The 22,047-nt window shown below is 53.5% G+C and overlaps 1 protein-coding gene across 1 annotated transcript in view; it reads right to left on the bottom strand.

Moving 5' to 3' along the window:
• Positions 1-5,385: 5,385 nt before the first annotated feature.
• pmepa1 (prostate transmembrane protein, androgen induced 1) overlaps positions 5,386-22,047 on the bottom strand; it is a 31,493-nt gene continuing 14,831 nt past the window's right edge. Inside the window, exons 2-4 of the mRNA XM_069179435.1 lie at positions 13,850-14,004; positions 11,691-11,744; positions 5,386-10,421 (exon numbers count right to left, since the gene is read on the bottom strand). Coding sequence (XP_069035536.1) covers positions 9,879-10,421; positions 11,691-11,744; positions 13,850-14,004 — 752 coding nt within the window. The 3' untranslated portion in view covers positions 5,386-9,878. The remainder of the gene's footprint in view (positions 10,422-11,690; positions 11,745-13,849; positions 14,005-22,047) is intronic.

Below are 22,047 nucleotides of genomic sequence, written 5' to 3'. Positions count from 1 at the left end.
GGGCAGAGGCATTTCTATCATAAATGGCAAGAGAACACTGGAGACCTGTGGAGGAGGCAAGATGATATTTGAGGCCTGAAGGAACAACTACAGGAAGAGTAGGAGAAGCAGAGCAGGGCTAGAAGGTCTTAAGTTGCCTCCAGAGCTGAGATCTTTCAGTCCCGACCTCCCTCGTACTTCAAAGTCAAAATACACAACCCCTGGGGGCTGGTGCCTCCACAGTCATCAGCAGAAGCATTTTAAAAAACAACCCCTTAACTAGTGCAGCAGGGTCAGCTGAAGAGTGCAATCTTGCGGTCATGATCAACAATCATCTGATTTTCAATCGCTCAGTGGGCGTTCAGAGGGAAAAAAACATGGGTGAGTCAGAGCTGGCTGAGATCGCAGAGAGGCCGAGGGGTTCGGAATGTGTGGAGCTCTGTGCAGTGCACTTGGAAAAGGCAGAATTTCCTGTGGCACTTCCTGCCGTTTCCAATCCAGCAGCCTGGCACTGTGGAGCGAAACTTGCCCTGGCATTTACGATACCTGGCATCCGTACCAGTGCAGCCAGCTGCTTGCTCAGTGCTGCCCCTCAGTGGAGTGCTGCCAGAAGTACAGAGCCCAGCTCTGCCTGAAAGCGCAGTGGCAGGGCTGCGTCTAAAGTTACTTTTACCACTTTCGTTTGCCTTTGGCATTTTTTTTGCAAGGGAATTTCTGTTTAAAGTTGTAGATGTCCCCCTCAAGCCTTCGCCCCTCTTTCTTTAGCAGGGGTTCGGGACGAGCGCCCGCCCGGCCCGAGCCGAGGATGGCCAGCGGGTCCTCTGTCTGCTGCGACGGCTGCACTCCGAGTGTGCGGGAATCTGCTCTGTCCTATTGACAGGGCACTGCGCAGCGGTTTCATCCAGAACAGGCAGAGTCCCAGGAGTCTCTGTGACCTTTCCCCCAGTCCCCGGGCCGGTCAGCTCAGGTCAGTGCAGGGGAGCTCAGCTCCCATGGGATAAAGGAGAAGTGAGGAAGTGTTAGTCACACATGCTGTGTCATGCACGGTCAGCCGGGGCCTGTCTTTCCTGGAGAGCTGCCATTGTGAAAACTGATGCTGATGAGACCAGTAAAACTACTCGGCACCCGGGGCGATCTCTTCAGAACCTCCTGAGGCTGATCGCTTGGGTTCTGTGCAAATTCACAACCGGCGCAAACGTCCCCATGGAGCCAAAGACACGAGGAGCTCGGGAGCGAGGGTGGAACGAGACACCCGCACGCACAGGCTCTCCACAACAGCACAAGCGCGGCAGGTGTCCATTCCTCATGACGAAATTCTCTTAAAAGCAAAAGGGGCTGCAAGAGCAAACTGTACCTGCTGATATGGTTCCAGTCCGCCCCAGATCAAACTAGCAGTTCAGCATTTCTGAGCTGTGGATTCACGCAGTTGGCACTCTCCCCAGAGCCCCAGTGCGTTACACAAGCCGGCGGGAGAGATCGAACAGCATGTTTGCCCAGGGAGATAGCGCCACACCGCACTGCACGAGAGTTGCTCAACGCCAGGGCACATTCCACAGGACCGGCGCGGAGCTGCAGGAAGCAGGAATGCTGGCTAAACAGGTGTGTGATGTAATTCGGGGACAGTGACCCTGCCCACAGGCCCACCGTGTCATCAGCCCACCTCCAGGCACACTGCTGGTCAGCCACTCGGACAGCCAGCTGGACTCACACACCCCACTGCCCTGCGACTGCCCAGGGGACACCCTGGGAAACTCAGGAAAGCCTGGCTGGAGAGGTGAGATGTATGCCACGGGATTATGGAAGTAGAGCAGTAGAGTCTGGGAAAGGTAAGTGGTAAAATATCCATGAAGAACGACCATATTCAACGTTCATAAGGAAATCCAGAAAATAACCCATCGCCCTTCGTTTTCCACGTATCACTTGGTTGCCTACCTGTTACCTCTGACTGACCCTTGTCCTGCAGCTACAGGAGCATCTTTCCTCTGGGACATGTGCCCAGAATCACCTCCGCCTTTCCTGTGTTTCAGACAGCAGCAGAAAGGAGACCACATGGCCCATAACGTCAGGGTGCGTCAGCCGCACGACAGCTCTTGTGTTGTGTGGAACAACCCCCCGGTCATCTCCAGAACAAAACCTGGGCCCTACCACCAGCTGAACCCCAAGAGCAGCTGATACTGGGGACATGTGTCCCGGCCCCCAGAAGGACTACGGAGAGCCGTGGTGTAATCAGATCTTGCCAAAGCAGAGTGAGGTATTATAAAACACTGTAAACATGTTCCATCCTGAGGAGAAGGTAAATTCAATACGTGGTGTAAACCTGGGAGAGACAAGAAAATAAACCCTCCATCCCTTTTCTAACTGCTTCGAAACAGGGTTGCCATCCCAGCAGGCAATGGGCAGAAGGGTCACCCCAGACATAGAAAAACGTAAAAGCAATTTGCAAATGTTCTGTTGAAAACTTCCCTACAAGTTAATACCAAGTCTGTAGAGAGAGGGTCTTGCCTGCTCACTGGACTTGCAGAAAACACTTAAGCATTCAGGCAACTCTGTGCACTTTTATGGAGTTTCTCTGGGGATTTACTGTGAATTTAGTGACAGATCACAGGCCAGCCTTGGCAAGAGAAGCAATCTGCGAGACACAGTGAAGGAGACGTTTGTTCCGCGCTGACTGTTGAGGACTATTGAGCTGTTTTTAATGGAACTGTGGGCCAAAGTGCTCAGCAGTTACAAAGAGTAATACAGCTCAGGCCAGAGGGCACTCTCTCATAATATCATTTTATCCCAGGGCAAGGCTGGGATCATTTCTATTCATATCCATAAAATGTTTTTTATTACTAAATTGCCTACAAATTGCGGAAAATCACTCCTTTGTCCCAGCAACCCTTGGACAGCACAGCCCAGTTTCCCCAGTCAGCAGTGAACTTGCTTTTCATATGAAAAAGCACAAGGTGCTGTGCAGACCAGCTGGGTACTAGCCATCAGTAAGAAGTCATACACAGTTAATACTGTTTTTATAAAAGAGGGTTTTCAACAATAAACTAAAGTCATTTACTGTTCATTGTAGAGTACACTGGAATATACTGTATATGTATGGAGAAAGAATGGTTGTTGCTTCAGAATGAACTAAAACAGGGCAGGTTAAGACAGCAAGCAAAAAACCTGTTTACTGAGACAATTCTAACGAAACACAGACGTTACAGTTCTGTTGGTTTCATAATTAAACACGATTATTCGTCTTGATATTCAAGAAGTACCTGAAGTGCCAGGCTGTGGTCACCGAGCCTGTCCTCTCAGGGTAGCCAGGTCTACCTGTGCCGCCCAGTGTCTGTGTCCAGGCTGTGGTCACTGAGCCTGTCCTCTCAGAGTGGCCAGGTCTACCTGTGCCGCCCAGTGTCTGTGTCCAGGCTGTGGTCACTGAGCCTGTCCTCTCAGGGTAGCCAGGTCTACCTGTGCCGCCCAGTGTCTGTGTCCAGGCTGTGGTCACAAACCTGTACTTCGTCAGGGTCTGTGTTCCAGTTTGTGGGGAGTTTGTGTCTGGTCCCCTGCCCGGAGCTGAGGGTGCTGCAGAGTCAGCTCTCTCTCACCCAAGGGCCTCAGTGGCGCAGCTAGAGGTGACCCAGAGCGGGGCAGGAGGTGTGCTTGTTACGCAACAGCGCAGAAAAACAACCCACTTCATTCAGGAGAGTCCTGCGTCACTGGCTCCGACACAGCCCTGCCCACACCAGGCCTCTCGGCTGGTGGTTACTCATTAAAGGCCAGGGCCGCCTCTCACGCGGGGACATGGTGCTACAGCTGGGGCGCTGTCCAGCGGGCTGGACTCAGAGGTTTGTCTTCAGCACATCCCCTAACTCCAAGACAACAAGCCCAAACAAGACAGCTTGATCGGATTAGAGTGGCACTTACTGAAATTCCAGCTACATGTTTGCAGTGAGAAGGGAGGGGAGACATGGAAATGTAATTCGTAAAACACAACAAGCGACTAATAATCCTCACAAAAAGATTGCTGTACCTTCTTTCACAGAATAAACTCAGGCGTCAAAGAGGTCATAAATTTAATCTAGGCTTGCCCGTATTTACTAAACATCTCTACCTGTAACATAAGAGAGAAGGTTTTTCTATTATATTTTTCCATTTGCCATTATAATCTTTCCCATTATATAAATCCATTGTTCACACCATGTTCATCCCAAACTGCTCATGCAGCCATACAGTGGGTTGGACACGTCTGAGCAGGATCTTTAGCAATGATGGACAAGAGCACAACCAGCCGCTACCAGAAAGCCTCTACTCCTGGAGAGGGTCACGGTGATTCTGGGTCTGAGCTGGAGTCAGTCTTCGATTTAACTAATTTCATTAGTCCTAAGTGTAAAATAAACCCAACTCTGAGAGTACCGCCTCTGACAGTGTCAGTACGTGGAACTTTACTCAGCCTCTCTGCAGCTTGAAGCTGGTTACTCTGACTGACGACTGACGTGTGAGGAAGACCAGGGCTGAGAGCTGCTGGTGTACTGTAGCAGCCTGGCTTTCCTTTGAGGACTCCCATCCCTCTACTGCCCAGCCTGACCTGGCTCGGGCTCACTTACTGTCTGACGAGACACTAAGAGATGTTTTAAGTGTCTGCCAGGGGTCTATTAAGAGAAATTAGCCTTCAGGTTAAATTGAAAGTACAATGTATCCTGTAACAACTTAATTTTGACAAAGAAATATGAGACTTTTCGTAAACTTTTGCTGCACAGCAGTCCCAGTGCCAGAGCAAGAGTAAGGACTCCACCTGGTGGAAAGGATGCACTACTACTGTTACAGTCAGGAATACTGCCTACACCTTCTCTCGTTGAGTCTTCAAACATCTGCTGATCATATTCCAGTTGAGAAAAAAATCTTTCATTTCAATCCAAAGATCGGTGGTACTTGGGTTTTCCCCAAGGATGTACTTTAGTTATAGTGCAGAAAAAGCACACGCTACCCCTGCAAAACTGGTTTTCAAAGCATGTTCCCAAACGTTTTTGCGACTGCAGGGTTCTTCAGCACAGGGCCTGACAAAGACAGCCTGCTGGCCCCTGCAGAAGAAAACTAACAACCTCGGAAACACACCGGCTGTGTGCTGATCCCAGCCCTGATCCGAACCCTTTCGGAAGCCAGTCCCGCAGAAAGGGAGAAGAGGCAGGAGGGGCAGTGGTTGCTCGTACCAGGGGTACTGTACAGTATACGCTGCAGTAACAGGCACTCTGTGGAGACTCTCTGGAGGAGTATCCAGGGCTCTGGCCAAATACAAGAGCAAACTGATAATGCAGAAAGTTTCTTCCACCAGCCAGTAAACGGCAATGCTGCTCTCCTGCCTGAGAAACACAGCTCAGCCCAGCTGCTGCCTCTCGTTAACCGAGTCAATAACTCTAAGCACACTCCTAGTCTTTTTAGAAACCTTTTTATTTGTTTAAATGGAGGTTAACTCGAAACGTATCTGATTTACAGCGCTTCTGGTAATAGTCTTCGTCCCCCGGCTTTAACAGAATGATACAAACCTGGTAACACTTTTAGGATCCAATATAAATTAAAAAATAATAAAAATAAAAATGTTGTTACACATGATCAGTTATTGTTGACAATAATATATATATATACTTACGGCGATACATCTCTGAATGGAACATGCTTTAGAATATAACAGGTTTAAGTACAGTATAGAAACAACAACTCTTCATCAGAACACAAGCATCCTCATAACAAAATGAGCACCAGGAAAGGAACTAGGAAACTTGTCTGTTTTTTTTAGTACAGATAATTGCTTAACAGTTTTATAAATAGGCTTATACTGCAACCTTAAAGTGTTACATCATTGTTTTTCCAACAGTTTAATGGGCAAAGCAAGCGAACTGACAAAAATTAATAAAAAAAACCTTCAAGTTACACAGACCCACCCCACCCATGACTGTCTCTGAGGGTCGGGTGGGATCATGCCTTCTTTGGAAATGCTCGGTTTCATGCTGGGAACCATGCCCAAGCTACCTCTGTGTGGGCCGACTGTCAGCCCTAGAGGAAACTCACCGCACTGTGACCAACACAGGGCCCTCCTGCCTGGGTCCAGGTCTGGGACGCGGCCCGAGGCCGGAGAGGCGCTGGGCTGCTGGGATATACCAGAGTGCACTGGTGCCAAGCCGCAGGGCAGGGGATTGTGGGACAGCGAGGGACATTTGCTTTAACTCCTTCAATTTCTCTTCAGAGCTTTTCTGGATGTTAACCCAGCACCTGTGTGCCCACAGTGGCTCTTAGCCAACAATGACGAATGCGTTTTGTGAATTGACTCTCTTATCTGGAATGGGATTTGATGGGTACCTGCCACTCACTGGAAAGTGGTGGAATCCAGGAAAATCCCAAGTATAATATTCCCAGATGGAGACCCGTTTGTGCTGCGAGGCTGAATCTTTTACGTTCAGGAATGAGACAATTAGAAAAACCCAAACAAGAACTCCCCAAGGAACCAGGTGAGTTTCCCCTTGGACACACACAGACCCCTCGCTGACCCCCACACCAGGAGACGGCAGCTCGTCACGGGACAGAGAGCCCCCCGCCTCCCTCCTGTCAGAGCGCTCGGGGAAACAGCCATACGTCGATGCACCCCCTCTTTATCACGCCTCGCATCCATGTTGTTTCTGATTCTGACATTTGCGAACAAGCAGTGTTTATCTAAACAAGGGGACAATCGACGCGGCCAGTTCAGAAAGCAAAGTGAGCGCTCAGGAGAAGCAGCCGACGATGCGGTTTGACAGGAGGTGTGGCAGGAGTGCAGCTGACCTCTGACCCCTGACCCGCTGACCTGAGCCCCACTACCCCTGGGCCAGAAAACACTCTCCTGTCCCTCTGGTTCCATCAGACACTAAGTGCACAAACTGTGGTCCTGTATCCATTCGCACAACACACTTCCTCAACTCTCAAGGACAGGACAGGAGACATGAGTGCTGGACACAGATGGAAGATAACCAGTGAAAAACAAAAAAAAGGTATAGGTATCATTAATTCGCCTTGTCTGCAAGTTACACAGCAAAATATATATGCATGTATAATGAATTTGCACAAATAAAGTCCACTTAGTTTCTAAAAAAGTGAAAGAAAAAACAACAACCTCCTTTTTTAATATCTAAGTTAAACAACAACTACATTATCAAAAGGCAAAAGTAGGTATATTGCAACACTCTCCCTAAACCTCTATCGTGCACACACCTCTCTCACGCGGGCTGGCTGGCACACTGTGGCCTGTCATCGGCATCACCGGCGGCCCGGCGCCGGCCCCAGGCATCTCCGAAACAGGAAGAGCTCTTGCCTGAGAGGGAGGGGGCGACGGGCAGGAGTGACCGGGACCGGCACAGTCTCGCTCGCGCTGGCCAGGAGCGCCCCCGTCTCAGCAGGTGGGGGGGGTCGCTGGCGACAACAGGCAGATATGTAGAACAGGAGGCCCTCAGGACCGCACGCCCAGACTGCCCAGTGCCTCCCAGTCACCCCTTGCCTTATTCACTGGTCACACCCCTGCCTCGAAACGACTTTCAGCCAGCACCGGGTTTCCCTGAAGCAAACTGGATCGACCAGAATCATACCCGAGCTCCCTCCGAGGCCGAAACCGCTGGGGGGGGGGAGAGAGCGGCGCCCACCCGGCCGAAACCGATCTTTTCATTTTTCCCCGCGGCTGATCTTAATTGAGATTGTGTGGCTGTAAACAAAAGAAAGGAGCGGCTTTCCCAGGGATCCTGGGGGGCTGGAAGGCGTGTGCTCGGGCTCTGCCAGCTTCCATCGCCCCTCCGCCCTCCCGCAGCTCGCCGTTTCTGCCAGGAAGGGAGCAGTTGCATAAGAAGAAAACAAAACCCGGGCTGACTGAAAGGGATTGGTGTGCCTCCCCGTTTTCATTAAAGTGCTGAGAGAACGCCTGCAAACAAGTCCTCGTTCAGGGGGACGCCTGCACTGCACAGCAGCCCCCTCCCGGCCTGGCCCTGGGCCCCCCGCCCTGACCCCGACGGGCGCTTGACGTCAGCCGGCGCAGCTGCGGCCAGCCCACAGGACGGAACCGGCAGGAAAGAATATCTCCCAACAGCCACGCTAGCACAGCAGCTCGGACACACCCCCTCGCTGGACCACGAGAACAGCAACACCAGGATGGGCCTCCCCTGGACCTCTAAATGAAACCCCGGACAGCTGGCAGAGGACGAAATCATAAGACTGCCTGCAGGGGAGCACCGGGGCTGTGATGCTTGGCCAAGCCTTCTGATTAGAGGCGAGTCGGGCGGTCAAGACTCTGATCGGACTGTGTCCAGTAAGAGGAGAGGTCTCCAGCTGCCCGCCCCCCACGGTTGGCGTTGCGAGCCGCGACACAGTGGCCGCGAGACCAATCCTGCCCTCACAACCGCAGGGTCATCTGATGTCCTCACCACCCCCGGAGGACACCCTCGACTGTGCTTCCAGCCGACTTCATCTGAAAGTGCTTTTTACAACACTTCAGCTCCCGACAAGTCCCCGGACTCACTCCACCTCTGAGCCAGCTGCCTCTGACCCGGGAATAACAGAGAAGGACCTGGCCAAGGCCCACCAGTCCCATAAGGGTGCTGAACTGGGTCACACGGATCTCGGAGGGGGGCGAGACAGGAAGGCTCTGCTGCTGGAGTCCGCTGGCTGTGGCTCTATTGTGCACGGTAGTGAGCTGGTTCTCGAACAATAAAAACAAAACCATTTGAAAGCTTGGAACTGCAGCCCCGCTCCGAGCTGCTGTGCAGTGAAGGGGCCCTGTGACAGAGCCGGTCCGTCTGCCGAGACAGGCGCAGGTGAGAAAACACACACACCACTCATCCACACGATCCCCTCTGATCGCCATAGAGGTCTTCTCACTGGTGCAAGCTGGGGCTTGCAATTTGTCATTTATATTAAAAAATAGTGCAATATTTTTCAACATTTATATAAATAACTCTAAATTCGTGCTTTTTCTTTTAAGTCCTTTCAGGCTTTTTTTTCTTTTAACACAAAGTTAAACATGTTTGAATTGGCACCCTGGAAAGAACAAATGCCATTTCACTTTTTCTAGTTATGAGACAAAACAAGAAGAATGAATTTCTTTTCTCTTTATAATCCCTTTTCTTTTTACAAAAATACCCCTGCCTGCGCACTTTGTACCCAATACTCTTATGATACATATTGCAGATTAGTCAAATAAACACAGTCTTCTTTTTGATTTTCTTTTGTGCAAATGTTTCTTGAAAGGTTAAGGAAATTAAAGACAAATAAATAAGCAGGACTCATGCACACTGCTCCAGCGATGAGTGCAAGGACAGGTCATGCCCAACAGAGCCAGCTTCACGCCAGGCTCAAAGAGGAGACACCTGTCTACAGGTAGCAGGCCTGCACATATCAGTGCACCGACCACGCGGGCCTGAAATAAGTCATCCGGATTGCAAGGGAAGACTCGACACTGCTAAAGACTTTCGAGCGTTTCGAATTAAGGACAGGTGCTGTAGAGGTAAGTCAAGTCTAACAGAGCTCACAGTGACAACTGAGAGACAGCTGAACACACTCTCGGCAAGGGATAGGCTGGTTAACCCTGAAAAGAAGAAAAAAATAATGATGACGATGAAGAATAAATATGTAAAGGGGGATGCAGCTCAACACATTTTTTTTTGAATTCCTCAATAGCTGAAAACCTAGAACAGCCAAAGCTGTGAGCACTGAACAACACAGAACAAGTAAATATTTGTACAACAGGAGGTGGGGGGTGGGGGGCACAGGCTGGGCACTCTGTCCCTGATTGTGGGATCATCATCCCCCATCCCCTCCCACCCCCTCCTCTCCCCCGGGTTGGCCGGCCTGCGCGAAGGGCCACAGAGGGCCCCGAGTATCCGAGGCTCGGCCCCCCTGCTGGTGCCTCAGTCTCAGAAGGGCTGGACCTTCTGCGTCTCCTTGTTGCGCGCGTTTGTGCTCTCCAGGCTGATCTGCGCTGGGTCCAGTCTGTGCTGGGGGCCGTGCACCGGGGGGGGCGTGGCTGCCTGCGCCGGCGGTCTCTGGGTGGAGGGGTAGTAGGCGGGGCCCGGGTGGCAGTGACCTATGACCTCGCTGTAGGTGGGTGGCGGCCCCTCCACGCGGCCCTGGCTGCCGTAGCAGGCGGCGCTGACCCCCGAGTGCAGGCTGGGGGCGCACAGCGAGGCGTCGATGAGGTCGCTGTCGAACACGGTGCGGTTCGGGGGGGCGCGCACGGACTCCCGGTTCAGCTCCAGCTGCTGCTCGGGGTCCCGCAGCTGCAGGGTGCAGGGCCCCTGGTAGGGGGGCGGCTCCTCGCCGTCCGACAGCGAGATGGTGGGGGGCAGGTCGATGTCGTGCGGCAGGTAGGGGTAGGTGGGCTGGAAGCGGGCGAAGCGATCCCTCTGCAGGTAGGAGGGCACGGCCAGCCGGTCCGGGGGCCGAGGGGTGTACATCGGCTGCAGGGGGCAGAGGCAGGAGAGAATGAGTGCACTCGCACGCCTGTCTGCCCATCTCACTGCAGCAGGGTGGACTGCGTCTACCAGCCTGCTAAACGCTGCCTTAACTGATAATTAATATCATGAACTAGGGGTTAATAAGTTCAGTGTATTCGTCACATGCACAAGTGCAGTGAAATGCTTATTTGCCTGTACGCTCCAATACAAACACGTTAAAGGAATCACCCACACCAAACACAGAACAGCAGCAGCAACAACAAGTTAAATAACATACACAATAAAAAACACAAACAAAAAGAAACAACTGGCAGCGCTGGGGTGCCGTCTGTGTTGGTGTGGGTTTCCTCTGGGTGCGCCAGTTCCCTCCCACAGTCCACAGACATGCTGGTGGGATAATTGTCTTCTGGGAGAATTAGCCCTGGTGTGACTGTGTGTGTCTGTCTACCCGGCAGCAGACCCTATCCAGGCTGCACCCTGCCTTGTGCCCATTGCTTGCTGGGATAGGCCCCGACAATCCCATGATCCAGGATTGGATAAGCGATTGGAAAGCGGATGATGCATGCATGACAGAAGAGAAGCCCCAGACTCTAAGAAGCAGTATTTAACTGTCCTTGTCCTGCAGGTCTGAGCGTGCAGTGACTGCTGGCAGACTAAGGCTGTTTGCTGGAGAGGCCTGAAGGGAGACCTGGCCTTATTACACCGCCCAGCAAGCCCCAGAGCACCAGCACCCGAAGTAGACAGCGAGAGCTGAAGCAGCACTCCGCTCGAGAGCCTCTTCACCCGCCACCCTCTCTCGCCTTGAACGAGAGCCGCTGGCCAGATGACGCCCGTGTGAAAAGGCTGCTTTCTTTCTCGAGGACAAAAGCCGCCCTGCTCGAGAGCTGCTCTCCAAACCAGCCTGCTGTCAGCCCTCTGCCCTCTCGCCATTGTGCTGCTACAGATCAGGAAACGCCAGTGTCACCTCTCAGTGCCACGCACAGTTCCAGCAGCTTCTCAGCCTGACACTCGAGTGGTTTAGACTGCAGCCTGGGCCTATTGATGGCAAGAGGGCAGCTTCATTCCGGGCAGAATCGTGCTCCGGCCCGCCTGCCGTGTGTGCAGCACAACTGAAGGAACAGGCGCACAGCAGAGCAGGAGCAGGTCCTCTTCTGAGGACTGACCGAGGAGCTGGGGCTCCAGAGACACCACCATCATCCTGTCAGATCTCAGCAGCCGGGCGACACCATCTTAACGAGCTCATTACTGAAGGAGAAAACAAATCCACAGTACCTCTGTCATTCCACTGGAGGGCCCAGAGCTATCGGATGGCCACAGGCTCCCTTCCTGAAAGCACAGAGGGAGAGAGAAACGGTCAGAAAGAGACATTAATGCTGAACTGCAGGTGTGCGATTCTCTAACACACCTGGGCTCTACACACATTATCTGCAGGAACTCTCTCAATAAATCAGAACAGTCTAGGGATACAAAACGCCCACAGTGGTCTTACTCACACTGTGGCAGGTTGTGAAAATTTCAGCAGTAATTTTTAGGTCTTTCCACGCTGTAAAGATGAGATTCAGATCCGGCGCTGTCCTGCAGGGCTTCCAGCGGGACTGCACCAGCATTCCTCCAGGCCCCTGCCAGGCCCCGTGTCCCACTGGGATGCCGAGATACGGCTCCTCAGGCTGGCTGCCAGTGCAGTCTCTAAGGGGCAACAAACCCCAGGTGCCACTGTGCTCTCTGCTGCCCCCCAGAGGTGGGACGGCCTACCTGCCACAGTCAGGACCCCAGTGTCCAGGAGAAACTGAAAACCCACCCCTTCAGGATATTCCTGACCCCAGGGCCCTGCGACTGACCCAGGTTACTACTTCCTGTCTGTCCGGCAGCACAGGAACTCCTCGGTGCCACATCCCGGATCTTAAACACCACACGACGCTCATCTGCAACCTTCGCATCTCGAGTTAATGTGACTGCAAGTCACTTTGGATAAAAACACCAGCCAAACGAACTCATGAAAATGTACGCAAAATGTAAATGTGTATAATAGGTCAAGTGCTGCTAATTCAAAATAAAAAGTGACTCTAGGCTAGTCGGTGTGTGGAGCCTGAGCACCCAGAGGCAAGACCAGTGGGCAGATGTGCTGAGTGTACCTCTGGGTGCAGTGTACAGTGTCTGACAGGAGGGGGCAGCACACAGCAGTACAATTAGAGACCCATGACTGAATGGGTTCAAGGCAGGACTTACTCAGACCTAGCCCACAGGGCCTGAAGTTTTTAGGATTTCACTTGAGCTGAACTTTCAAGTCACTTAATTCTCTTTTTTAAATAATAATAAATAATTCTCTATTTAAAAATCTTTTAAAAAGGCTTTCAGGTTCAGGTTCCAAATTAGTACAAAAAAAAAACCCCTCAAAACATCTGCAAGTATTTAAGGAAATGAAACCAATTAAAAAGATGTAATTTTCATAAAATAAAAGCAACGGCAGTAGCTCGACAAGGGGAGGGAGAATCCAGCTGGAATGGAAATGAGCACAGACTGGAGGTCAGGACTGGCAGCCTCAAGCGGAGAGAGAGCCAAGTCACAGTCTCAGGACAGGTGCTGAGGTCTGCAACATGCACACGGCCACTAGGTGGCACTACTCCATCTGGCTAAAGGAAAGGAAAGATCTGAGACTGCATGAAGAAACAGGGGTGGGGGCCAGAGCCTGGCAGGAGGAATGAAGCCCAGCCGTCAGGGAGGAAGAAAACGATGCTAACGGACCCTCACGCCACCTCTGCGCGACACCCTCCTGCGGGCACACTCTTCCCTGACTTCATCTGCAGCTTTAATAAGCAATAACTCCTTACGCTCATATCCACTCATAGCGCTTTCCAGGTCATGGGGATCCCCTCCACCCCCACCAGTGTGCAGCCCCACCTTGATGATGCGCCAGTACACTCCCCACACACCAGCTCTCAGTGGGGAGGAGAGCAGAGTGATGAGGCCAGTTCAGAGAGGGGGTAATTATTAGGAGGCCATGACTGGTAAGGGCCAGGGGGAAATTTGGCCAGGACGCCGGGGTTACACCCCTACTCTTTTCGGGAAACACCCTGGGATTTCTAATGACCACAGAGAGCCAGGACCTCGGTTTTATGTCTCCATCTGAAGGTCGGCGCTTTTTTACAGTATAGTTTCCCCATCACTATACTGGGGCATTAGGACCCACGCAGACCACAGCTCTACAGTTTGAGCGCCCCCTGCTGGCCCCACTAACACCTCTTCCAGCAGAAACCTCAGTTCTCCCAGGAGGTCTGCTCTCCAGGTACTGGCCAGGCTCACGCCTGCTGAGCTCCAGTGGGCTGCTGGCACGGGTGCTCTTAACAAAACGAGTGAGCCGTCCCTGCGTGCGTGCCGCACTCCTCCGGGACACCCCCCCCCACCCCGCCACCCCGACGAGGAGCAGTACTCACCGAGGCCAGCGGGAGGTGCCGCCGCCGCGCCTGGCTGTGGCGGCTGATGAAGGAGCGCGCCGACAGCTTGTAGTGGTTGAGCAGGCAGGTGATCACCACAACCATGACCATCATCACCACCACGATGACGATGATCTGGACAAACTCCAGCTGGGCTGCAGGGGAGAGACAGAGGAGCAGGGGCCTGTGAGAGAGGAGCCACAGCTGTGCTGCTGCATCAAGCATCTGCACCACGACACCTGGATTCCTCCCTTAACTTGGCACAGTTAGCACAACATGACCAGCTGCAGCGTGCAATTTCCCTTCCACTAACGGGATCACTGAACAGGAAAGCTCTTCACTGCTCCTGAACAGGCCCAGCCCTTTCTGTGCGTCTTCAAACTGGCTGAAGATCATCTATTTCCTGAATAATAATTCCTTACACTTACACATGTCTACAGTATAGCACACGTTCAGCACGAATCTCAGCGCTCCCTGGGGTCAGCCAGCTGCAGGCCAGCTCGACAGCGCGAGGAGGCGACTGGGAGGCAGATCACACAGCTATTGCGTTTTTACAGCCTGAACAGATAGAAAACTCCCCGTCCCGCCCAGACATCACTGGGCCGCCCCCCGATCACAAGATCCCCTTCAGCCCTACACAGCCGAGCAGAGCAGTGGGAGCTCAGGGCTGTGGACAGGCCCTGCCGGAGTGTCCCGCAACACAACCGATTTCCCAGGGTCAGCCTGATATTCTAAATCCCCTGCGCTGCCAAGTTTCAACTCAATATCGGGGCTATTATGAAACTCATATCCAAGAACTGCGCCACAGGACCATGTGACTTTTTGACTTTAACGTGTGGTGGTAAAAAGGAGCGAGGTGTCTCCGACGCACAGAGCCGCCCGGCTGTGGCCCCTACTTCCAGAGCGCGGGCACCCTGGAGTGCCTGCTGCTGGCAGGCCGAGGCCCTGGCGTGGCTCCGGTCCGCCCCTCAGCGCAGACACGGGCACAGCTGCGAGCCTGGCACAGCCTCAGGACGGGCTCGGGCACTGGCGAGAGTCGACCCAGTCTCCCCCCCCCCCCCCAGACACGCTCCAGCACTTCCCTGCCCTCTTCCCCTTCCCTGCTGCCCCTGGGGGCAGGTTATCACAAGGCAGGGAGGCAGGCCGGCCGGGCCGAGCTCAGCAGCATCCCGTTTCCTCCGGCCCAGCGGGGACAGGGCAGCAGCTGGCCCACCTGCTCTCAGTTCCACTGAACAAACTACTTGCTTCACGCAGTCACAGTCTTCACACCCGGTGACCTGTAAGACTAGCTGGAGGGGAAAACACAATTCAGGGAAGCAAGCAAATTGAAAAAATAACCCAAAACACGGGCCTGGAAATTAATTCTACAAACGACAGCAAACAGGGGAAGGAGACGAGTGCATTCTGGGCTTTAGCGTCATTGAACCCACTCAGTTACAGAACCTTATTAATAGAAATTAATTGCAGGACCTTATTAGTAGAAATTAATTGCAGGACCTAATTAATAGATTCTCTTATTAATAGAAAAGCACAGAAGTGACAGTGGAAACACCATCAGACGAGCAAAGGGAGACAGCGAGACGACAGCAGGGCCTTTTCCTTTGTTCTGACTGGGCTGCTCTGCCAGACCAGACACCAACAACACAGCCTGACGAGAAGCCCTGCCCCCACCCCCCGGGAAGGTCACGGGGTCACAGAAGATCCCATCCGAGGGAACCCCCCCTCTCTCCAGGGCACTCCCGGTCACTGCTGAGCCAGACAGCTCTAAGCGCTCCGGCAGACAGTGTGGGGAGGGGCAGTGGGCAGCCAGCGATCTCTGTAGTCCTCTTACTGCACGGTTACAGCCACAGCGCTGTGCGCCTTTCCAGACACAGGGGCCGGACCTGGCTGGGGGGGCGCAGGTCGCTCACGTCTGTTTAACTGTCTGAGCGACAGACGGGGGGGGCAGAGGTGAGGGGTCCACATAATTTGTTTGCAGAATTTCCATGTGAATGCAGAAAATGTTTTTAGAAAAGGAGGGGAGACAGGGAAGCAAGAGAGGACAGCGCAGGGACAAAGCTGTTCTGCATGACTCCTGGCATGAATGACGCAGGCAGCGTGGGAAATTCAGGACTGTTGCGTGCTCTGGAGCTAATAACAGACAAACCACGCACACGGAAAAAAAAAAATTAACTCGGATAGCCGGAATATACCACTGGCCCCAGAGCAGAAGATGCTTTAAAATGAACCAAATGGAACAATCTATAACAATGTCATCTGTGTACACAATAATAGATATCGTTGTGTACTGCATCTGTCCATAATAACCATTTATTTTTTGTTGCTCGCCAGTATATTCACGGGGTGTCAGCGCAGACATGCAGTCTGACTGAAACTAAGTGGAAACATGGCTGGTTGTCACTGGCTGCCTGTGGCTGTGAAAGGCAGGCAGCAGCTTAGCCAACAGAAAGCAGAATTATTGCTCTTTCAGACCTCCCTCTCGCCATCTGAAATGATTTTGCAGTTCCTGCCTGTTTCAATGTGGGCTTGACCTGCCTGCAATCCTTTCCAGATGCTCTGCAGAGCCAGATGGGAGGTTAGTTGCCCGGCGAGCTGATTCAGTGTTCCAGGCAGGCCAGACACCCATCCACATGTACAAAACACAACTCTGGACTACTGCCTGCTACCGTGCAGTCTGGGGGTATGTGCATGTAGGTGCAGATCAGACTATAAGAAGTGTCCAAAGAGCCCATTGAGCTCAACTGGTATTTAACAGCTAATCAGTTCAAGGGTCTCACCCACTTTTTTCTTGAAAGAATTCAGGGTACCGGCTTCAACAACATGGCTGGGTAACTTGTTCCACACTCCCACCACCCTGAGAGTAAAGAAGTGCCTTTCACAGGTATTTCCAGTTGTGGGTCACTGTTTACTTTGAGGAAGTCCACTGGGCCGATGTTATTTCAGGATTTTGTGTGCTAGGGCTCAGGTCTCCACGCAACCTCCTTTGCTCGAGACGAAAAAGGTTCCGTTCCGGCAGCCTGTCGTGTGGGACAGTCGCTTCAATCGCGAATGTGTGTCGCTGCTCTTCTCTGGACCGATTCCAGAGCAGCAACACAATTTTTAATAAACACTGGGATCAAACACCGCATTCTGAAAGAGGTCTTTTAGCACAACAGCCCGGCACAATGACACCTCGCCTGAACCTGCCCCCCCTCTCCTCTGGGTTTCTTGGAAGGTTAAGGTGCAGTGGACCGGGACAGACTCAGAACAGCACACCCTTAAAGAGCTGCTGCGTCTGCACGCAACGCCATCGCAAAGCCAGAAGTCCAAATCGGACGTAAACCTGTGTGCTCCACAGATGCACCCCTGAGGCAGGGCAGGGCAAGACACCCATGTCTGTTACCCTGATGCCCCCCTCCCCGCCCCGTCTCCTGGCACAGCGCCGCTGGCCCCCACGGCTGCCCCTCACCGGTCACTGCTGAGGACTGCTGGAGCCAAGCTTAAACGAAACCAGCCTGCGCTGGTTCCAATCGTTTTTAAAGGGTTCTGCTCATCAGGAAAGGTGGTGTGTGGTGGGGGCCGGGGGGGGGGGGGGGATTTTTTTACGAACATCCAGTATATCTCCCTCCCACCCGAGAGAGAATCCCACGGTTTCCCACGGAATGCACGGTTCAAATCCAGGGACACTGGGGAGGATTCCCAAATTCTCTGGAACCCGAGGCCAGTGGGCCTGGCACACAGAGGATTCCTCGCCATGATGTCTTCTCTAATCATCACCTTCTGCGCTGCTCAGAAAGAGATAAGGCTCTCGCCACAACACAAACCCCAGCAGGGGGCGCCAGCAGCAGGCCACTGTGTTGTCCAGCTCTGGGTGATGGATGCTCAGAAAGCAACGTTCTGCTTCTGCAGCACATGTGTGGAACTTGTGGAACAGCCACGTGGCTGACAGAGCACCAGAGGACAGCTAAGCATACTTTACGATGATCTGCATGGTAGAGGCTGCCACTGTTACACGCAGGGCCAGCATCGCCACTGCAACCGGGCAGATGGCCCGTGCAAAGAGTCCCTGAGCAGTGATGAAGTTCCGCCATGATGAAAACACCAGCTGTAACCTCACAGGCAGGAGCGGAGCTTTATCTCTCCTCCCTCAGCCCCCACTAGGGACTGGTCCTGGATCAGCAGCGTGCACAGCTCAGGGCTGGGGGCTGTCGCCTCCTCACTGCAGTCTGCACCGACCAACACAACACACCACGGCCACCACGAGCTCTGTGCTCGTGTTGAGATTTTCTGGCCAAAAGCCTTCTGAAACCCAGACACTCAGACTGGGTCTTTACTCCTCACTGCGCCACCAGTGCCTGTTTCTGGTGGGACCGTGCTGTTGCTGATGATCAGGACTGCAGTCAAGGGGAATGCCCTGCTTTTCTGATAAGACATTATTGCTGTTGCCATCTCCCTCTTACTCAGTCTCCTGTGATCAAAACAGACTGAAAAGCCAGGAAAGGGGGTGCGTGGGTTTTGAAGATCCTGCTGGCCGTCACCCTTCTCAGACCAGGCTGGGCCTGTGGGCTGGGGTTCGGCAATCCCAGGCTTCCGGGGGATCGGGAGAGCCGGGGTGTCTGAGGTGAGGAGAGGCAGGGGGAGTGGTCCCGTCAGCTAGGGCGGCTCTTCAGGGGTGGCGTGCGTGCGCACGGACACTGCCGCCCCCCCCCAGCCTGGCTGCAGGACCCCTCCCTGCCTGCGTCTCCATCTCCAGACTCCGCGCGGAGAGGACAGGACTCACCAGCTCTGCACGAAGGGCAAGTCTTTGTTCACCAAGGCGAACATGAGGACCCTCTAAAACCGAGGCCTCAAACGTCTGAGACCCGAAACAGCCTTTTCTTCCAGGCCTGGGCACGCTAACCCACAGCAGAGCAAGGCGGGGGGACTTTTTCACTGAATTCTTTATTCAAGCAGGTAGGTCAATTCACAACACTGCCATTTACAATGATGCCCCATTCAAGCCAATGGGAACCTACCAGAGCATTTCTCAAGGGTACAACGGCCATAGCCCATCTTGGATTTGAACCCACGACCCCCTGGTGTGGAGTCCAGAGCCCTGATGTCTCCACTACAGTCTGCACAGTCCTGGCACTGCTGTGTCTACTGGAAACACCAAGGAAGCAAAAGCATGTTTACAGCCCAATATATTCAACTTTTAAAGAGAGCCCTTGCAACTCTGATATTCACGACGACAAACTGGTTTTAAAAAAACAGATCATTAGAGTGTAATGATCTCTGACTTCCTTGCCCCCACCGCGCACGTAATCTGTTCTGAAATCACAGTGCATGGTGGGGGGGGGGGATTTTGCTCATCGGGTTCAAACCGATAGCCCAGGTGCTGTAGATCACAGAGAAGGGTCATGGCACAGTCATGGTGTGTGGCAATGCACAGCGTGCACCCCAGCCATGGAGGGTGAGCATAGAGCTCAGGGCCCCGACCGCAGCTGGGAACAGAACGCACCCCCTCCCCCGTCCCAGTGTCCTGACACCCTCCGAACGGCAATACTCAGACCCCGGCGCCCCATTAGGGTTACAGACAGGGCTGGGGTCCCCTGAACTGATTGCCTGCAAGGGTTGCAGCTACTGCACTGGAGGGGAGGAGTGCAGCCCCTGATGTTTCCATTGAAGGAGGGTTTTGATGGGGGTGGGGGTACCTTCTTGCTGTGCACAGTGGACAATGGCTGGGAGAAAGAGCAGACGCCGACCAGAACCAGAATCTCCAACGTGCACGCACGCCCACGCACGCCGCTGGGCAGACTTGCACCTGCGCCTCCCTGCACACTGGCCCTCTCGGACAGCCTCAGGCCAGGTGCAGCTGACAGGCACAACGAGCCAAACCCGCCCTCTACACTCTGAACACACCAATATCACCATGCCTGGGGTTGTACCTTCAGACAAGCTCCTGCTATTCAATGGAAATAATAAGCAAATTCCTTGCTCTTGAGAAACAAAAAGCTGCCTAAATGCAAACATAGAAGATATGCCTTTCTTCTGTCACACATGGCTTGAGTTGCCCTCTGTACTCCTGGATTATATAAACAGCCTCTCTTTCCTAGTCTGCATTTGTTATTATACAGAGATTCTCATATCGGGTCTCATTTCAAACAGCCTGGCTTTCCCAGCACCTCAACCCGCCTAACCTGCCACTTACCAACAGACGCAGTGCCTATCCAGACATAACACCGTCTGCGCCCGACCGCAGCACAACCGGAAAGACAGCAGCTCCCTGCCAGGAATCCCGCTCAGCTCTTAAGCACAGGGAGGAAAAAACACGCACTGAAAAACTAAATAAACACATCCGACGATGACTGACGTCTCATGCCAGCTCAACAGGCACTTAACTTCGAGAATTCTGTTTTGCAGAGACTGGGGGGAAAAAAAAGCTACCTGCAAATACCTGAAGTTGTGTTTTTTTTGTGTAAATAGCAACCTGCTCTTTTGCTGAGAGGTGTTGCAGGCTCGAGGCTGTGGCTTTTTAATCTGTAAGGCATGAACAGAAAAAGCAAAACCCTACCCAAAGACAGAAAGTGCCTCTGCAGATGAATGCTATAATCTCCCCTGTGTTTGTCCTCTCCCTCCACCCACTCCCTCCAGCCTCAGGATCTTCCCCAAAGACAACAGCTTCAGGTGCGCTGTCACTCTCCCGCCCTGCGCCTCTTGTTCGGAGATAATCTCCCAGATCTGGCTGGAAACACCCCCGCTGTGCTGCTGTGGACTGACAGGCAGATTGGGATGTGGTGAAATACAAACTCCACGCTTGTTCAGACTCTTCAGGATGCTTTTTGGCTGGAGCTCCTGTGAGATCAGACCCACAAAGAGGACTTCATGTGCAGCAGGGAAACGCACAGTGTCAGGCAAGGGATGTGTGGGGCTGGCAGTCCGTGAGGGGTTGAGGGTTCGAGGCACAGTGTGCACACTGCTGTTGCACCCTTGAGCGAGTGTTACACCTTGCACCCTCGCTGGCTCTGGTCCTGTAAGCAGCTTATTTCTGGAGGACTCTCGCCCAGCATGGCTCAGGGCATCCTGCACAGCACGAGACTACAGCACTGACCCCCCAGACCAACAGCACCCTGACCGCTGATACTCCTCAGAGCTGTGTAGGACACTAGAGACACTATGTCTCTAGTGTCCTACACAGCTCTGAGGAGTATCAGCGGGGGCTACACGTATGCTGTGTTACACTAGGATTCAGAAAAGACACAGTGACGGTCAATCGGTTAACTGTCTTCTAAAAGAGTGCTTTGTTACAGAAACACTGAAAACCTCAAGCACTGTTCGTGAATCCCCTGGCCTGTCCTCTGCTCCAGCTGGGCTCCCCAGTACAGAAATGAGCCTGGACTGATCTGACAGGGAGGATCTTCAGCTCACACACACGTCGGCTCCCCTGTCTCTGCTGCTCTCAGCCAGCCCAAAGCCTCCAACTGTCCCAGAAGCTTCTGGAAAAGGGGGCAGTCAAGGCCGTTATCGGTTACGAGGAGTAAGGAAGAGCTTGGCGGGAAGGTGGGGCTGGAAGAGCTGGATCAGCCCTCATCCGACAGGCCTGCTTCAGGATCCAGAACGGATGAATAAGAACAGGGAAGCATTTCTCTGCGGGCTAGGGGAGCCCCCGACGGCGCTCGAAAGCACATGCCATTGTTAGACTGCGCCCACAGGCTGTGCCAGCTGGGACACTCTCGCCAAGCCCCCGGCAGCAGCAGGATCAGCAGCACGCCCGCGCGAGTCATGGCCAAACTATTTCACCAACCGGAAAAATCAGGGAGGGCTCCCCGCGGAGAAACAGGGCATGGCGGCTTTTTTTAGAAGGGATTCAGACAGACAAATCCGGCCCCGAGCCGAGCTCCTGCCCCGTCACGGGTGAGTCAGCGCGCAAACGCGCCCTCACCCCGCGCGGGGCGACTCGCGGGCCAGGTAACGGCGCTCTGGCGGAGCCGCGGCAGGCGGGAGGGAGACGGGCCCGGGCCCGACCGGACCGCCTGGGCAGAGAGGTCCCATGAGTCACCAGTCACGGAGCGCGGGGAGTGCTCAGCCGGTGTGCGCTGGGCGACTCGCTCCTCTTCCTGCGCCCACAGGCCGCCCTTCTTCGCTTGCCGCAGGGAGGGAAGCGGGCTGCCCGTCTTCTCAACAGCAACACAAGCCAGGCAGGCTCGGACAGGGCTCGCAGGCGATACCTGGTGTCTTTA

Source organism: Lepisosteus oculatus, chromosome 16 (assembly GCF_040954835.1).
Source record: "Lepisosteus oculatus isolate fLepOcu1 chromosome 16, fLepOcu1.hap2, whole genome shotgun sequence".
In the NCBI taxonomy this organism is placed as follows: Eukaryota; Metazoa; Chordata; class Actinopteri; order Semionotiformes; family Lepisosteidae; genus Lepisosteus; species Lepisosteus oculatus.
Note: the sequence above shows the minus strand (reverse complement) of the source record. Positions and strands in the feature narration are given on the sequence as shown.